Below are 4,813 nucleotides of genomic sequence, written 5' to 3'. Positions count from 1 at the left end.
TTTAAAAAAGACAAAAGAACTGACGCGCAAGGGAACGTCACATACACCGTGCCGCCTGTATTAAACCCAACCAAAAAAAATTACCTTCCAATTCATCCCAATATAATTAATATGACTAAACGTGACGTATGCATTAATAAGTCTTTTTTTTATTTTTTGGCACTTGCGCCGTTTGGCCTCACATTTTAGACATTAATTATGTGTTAATTCGTAATTCGTCCATTTAAAACGTCGTCTCATTTAATTAGTAGAGACTAATTACCTCACATCACGCATTTAGCCCTGTCTAATTTTATTATAATATTAGGAGGAAAATCACAAATATTCCGACTTGTAGCACATTTTTTTACACGCACGTTTTTTATGTTTTACTGCCCCCCCCCCCCCCCCCCCCCCACACACACACACACACACATTGGCAGGTGCCGATTGCAACGAAAACGCCAAACCGGAGTCATCCAATTAAAAGAGTCGATGATGGATGGAGGTCAGATAATTAAGTTTCAACGGGAACATTTTTTTTAAAATAATAATAATACTAATTTTAAGATTATTAAGGAGCCGATTCGTCGACGTCTGCGTAGTAAAAAAACAAATCGTTCAACAAAAATGTGGCACCGTGATAGAAATGAGAGTTCACCAATTGGCAGCTTTTTTTTTTTTTTTTTTTTTCTAAATTTCCAAACAAGTGTTGTGTATTAACAAAACGGGGCCCCTCCCGCCCTTAAAATAATAAGTAATAAAAAGACGCCCCCCCCCCCAGTCCCTGCAGTCGTGTCACCATATGGTCATGTTGGCACACAACAAACATCTTCCTGCCATCCAAATGGCCCACCAGCAAGTGAGTGATCGTCTAAAACAAAACACACACACACACACAAACACACACAGTGAGGAACAAAATGCTGATGCGTCAAAAGCGTCGCACACGTGCTCACAGATGATTGAAGACAACAACAAAAAGCAGAATTTACATGTCAGAGTTGGGGCTTCGCATCATTTGAATGCACGACGCGTACTGGAGCTGCAGGCCCACGTTGTCGCGGAATTAACACGCGGTCTCGTTTAAAGACAACCCGCTTTGTAGCAAAACTGCAAATTGGAAAAAATAAAAAAAAATGTAAAAAAAAAAAAAACAACAACTTTCAAAGTTATTTGTTTATATTTGTGCGCTAGCCATATAAGTTGTATAAATATAGTTACTGCAAAAAGTCCGGGAATTACGAAAATAATAAAATGCCCATCTTTAATTCAATATATAGCTAAATGAGACCCATATCAAAAAGTAATATTCAAATATTTATTCACTATACTGTATGTGCAACCCGTATAGCTGTATAGAAATAATATTTGAAAAACTAGAAATGTAAGACATCTTCAAATAATTGTCGATAAATCTCCCTCTTCATTTATTTTATAACGATGCAACCCATATCTTTATAAATATATATATAATTTTTTTTTAAATCCTCTTAATTTATTTTACTGTGCAGTAGTATATGTCAACCGTATCTCTATAAACATTTTCATTTACATTAGCTATATAGCAAAAATGTTCCTCTGAATATACTATTTCGCTATACTACTCGCGACGGTTACTATTTTGTATTCTTTTGTTCAAAATGTATTTTCATTGTCCTTTTTCAGGACAAAACATACTTTTTTTTATTATTATTTTTTTTTAAATAGTTTTTTTTTCTCAGCACAAAACGTTGTAGCCGACTTCTATTTTTTTCCCTATTCAATTCTTTGTTTTTTGTGGGTTTTTTTTTTATCCAGTAGAAAAACTTAAAAACTTAATCACCCCTTACCAATTCATGTGTTGTTCTTCTTATGTTTTTGTTTTTATTTTTCTTTGGGGGGGAGGGGGGGGCGGGGGGCGTGTGTGTGTGATTCTTTCTGTACAAGAATGCGTAGTACGAGTAAAGATTTTGAAAGCCCCTCATCGTCCTCCTGATTATGATCAGGAGGAGCAGACTCCCCCCCCCCCCCCCCCCCTTCTCCCCCCTCCTCCCCCTTTGTAGCCGGACTCGGTGTGCGTTTTTTGGGGGGCGCGGCCCTTTAAGACGCGCGGGGCCATGGCGTCGCCTCGCTCTAATTGAGCCTCGGCCAATCAACAACAACTCGTTAGCAAGCCCCCTTCTGCTTCCTCCTCCTGCTCCGGGACACTTTCTCCCTCTTCCTCCGCCTCTTTCTCCTCCTTTTTTTTTTTTTTTTTTTTTCTTTTTTCCAAGCTCCCAATTCCGCTGCTACTTGGCCAGCATTTGCATGGAGCTCGGCGGACTAAAAGGTGCACTTTTGACGGGGGAGGGGGCCGCGAGCGAGCGAGCGAGCGCCGCGGCAGCATGCGAGCTCAAACGCGGACACTTTTTTAGCAAAAAAAGAAAATAAAAAAAAAGAAAAGTCCCACCCGGAACCACTTGTGGACACTTCACGGTGCCTCGCGAATGAACTAGCCGACTTTCTACACCCTAGGTTTTTTTTTTTTTTTTTTTTTTTTTTCTTCTTCTTCCGGGCGATGACCTCCAGCAAAGACATGAAAGCGGGCTCCGTGTTGCAGTCCGCCGGCGAGGACAGGATGCGGGCCCCCCGGGACCAGCTGCCGCCGCCGGCCAACTCCAACAAGCCGCTGACGCCGTTCAGCATCGAGGACATCCTCAGCAAGCCCTCGGTCAAGAAGTCCGCCGCGTCTTCCGCCGTGTGTCCGGGAAGGCCGAGGGTCCTGGAGAAGGTGGCCGCCGCCAACGCCGCCAGGAACGGCATCAGCACGCCGTCGTCGCCGCTGTGCGCCCTGGAGGAGCTGGCCAGCAAGACGTTCAAGGGCCTGGAGGTCAACGTCATACAGGCGGCGGAAGGTACCAAAAACAAAACAACAACAAAACAAACTTGCTTCATTCTTTCATTACTATCGGAAATAGTTTGCATGCGTGTGTACATAAGTTCAGGAGTTCATTTCCGGCCTGTTATGCGATCATATTGTGACTGTACATAGATTAAATAGATTAGATTGTAGAGGCAATTTCGTGCGTAATTGCGCACAAGAGATGGTGACATATTTGGCCTTGAATAACAACGGTGTTAATAGGTGTCACTGGTGCACATGTATGCTGAGTGCACTTGTACATATGGGAGACATGTATTAGGAATCTCTGTTGACGTCATTGGGCGATTTGTGCTTAAATTGCGTATCAAGCCGCCAAGGCGGACAATTGTGCGCGTCTGTTTGCACACTGGAGGCGCAGCAGCGCACCAGAAATGAGGCCAAAATGGCAAGTTAGACATATTAACATTACGTGTTTTAATATACGTAGGCGTTTGCTTCGGAATGTGATTGACAAGGGGATCCTTTTGTGCGTAGCTGCACACTGGCGTCACTATATGCCGTAAATAAATATGACACACACACACACACACAATGTGAAGTTAAGATGGATGTGAAGGTGTGTATAGACAAAATTTAATTTGCATTCTTTATATTGCGGATGCATGTGATCATTTCTGTGCGTAATTACGCATTTGGAGGCGTGATGGCATATAATACATTTATGAGAGCATCGTTTCCTTTTATATTGCACTTGTGTGGACAATAATTATTTGTAATATTCCCCTCATGAAAGATGCTCACAGATGATATTTGTGGGCATTTTAAAAAAATAATAATGGATTTAGTTGTCATATTGGCTTGAAAAAAAGAAAAACGTAATTTTCGTGCAAATGTAAGCAACCTCGTGTTTGGATTCAGGCCTGTTGGAGAGACATGTTTATGTTGATCATATTTTCATTTCATTTCATTTTTTTTTTTGCTTGCGTGCGCGCAGGTCGGGAGCACCTGAACGCGTTCGGCCAGCGGCAGGCGTCGAAAAAGCGCCGAAAGTCGCGCACGGCCTTCACCAACCATCAAATCTACGAGCTGGAGAAGCGCTTTCTGTATCAGAAGTACTTGTCCCCGGCCGACCGGGACCAGATCGCGGGCCAGCTGGGCCTGTCCAACGCGCAGGTCATCACCTGGTTCCAGAACCGGCGCGCCAAGCTCAAGCGCGACCTGGAGGAGATGAAGGCCGACGTGGAGTCTCTGAAGAAGATCACGCCGCAGACGCTCCACAAGCTCGTCGCCATGGACAACGCGGACGAGGCTCCGGCGGGAGGGGAACCCGGAGAAGGGGGCTCTCCGGGCGGATCCCCGGCCAGGGGGACCCCGTCCTCCTCGCACCGGATCTTCCCCCAGTCGCCGTCCTCGTCCCGCGGCCGGACCACCGACGAGTTCTCGGAGGACGACGAGGAGATCGAAGTGGACGATTGACAGCCTCCCTTTTTTCTTTTCTTTTTTTTTCTTTGGAAAAGAACAAAAACAAACAAAACAAAGGACATTTAGAAAAGGGCATTTCCAATTCCCAAACTTTTGCACGGATATTGACAAAAAAAGGAGTGTTTTTCTTCTTCTTCTTCTACTTCTTCATCTTCTTCTTCTTCTTCTTCTTCCTCTTCTTCTTTCCTTCGATTTAATTTATTACGGGACTTTTAAAGAGGACTTTCTCTTTTAATAAACAGTTTAATAGTTCATCACCTTTCATTATTTTGTTTTTTTAATTTTCACACCAGTTCGGATGATTGACAGGAGGTATTAAAAGGTCATTATCAAGATGATGATGATGATGATGACGATGATGAGCCACTACAGCCTTTTATACTCTTTCTCCTTCTCTGTATATACTGTATATACATGCAGTAAATATAGAAATATATATAAAAAGGTCAACATGAGAATTTTAATGTATTTAATCAGCATCATGTAAATAAAGGCTATCTGATATTT

General features: G+C 42.9%; 1 protein-coding gene across 1 annotated transcript; it reads left to right on the top strand.

The window, feature by feature from the left end:
* Nucleotides 1-2,234: 2,234 nt before the first annotated feature.
* lbx2 (ladybird homeobox 2) lies at nucleotides 2,235-4,813 on the top strand. Its single transcript, XM_061787581.1, has 2 exons — nucleotides 2,235-2,855; nucleotides 3,819-4,813. The coding sequence occupies exons 1-2, from the start codon at nucleotides 2,519-2,521 to the stop codon at nucleotides 4,298-4,300; spliced, it is 819 nt and encodes a 272-aa protein (XP_061643565.1). The 5' UTR covers nucleotides 2,235-2,518; the 3' UTR covers nucleotides 4,301-4,813.

This window comes from Phyllopteryx taeniolatus, chromosome 10 (assembly GCF_024500385.1).
Source record: "Phyllopteryx taeniolatus isolate TA_2022b chromosome 10, UOR_Ptae_1.2, whole genome shotgun sequence".
In the NCBI taxonomy this organism is placed as follows: domain Eukaryota; kingdom Metazoa; phylum Chordata; class Actinopteri; order Syngnathiformes; family Syngnathidae; genus Phyllopteryx; species Phyllopteryx taeniolatus.
This window is presented reverse-complemented; position numbering and strand designations above follow the sequence as displayed.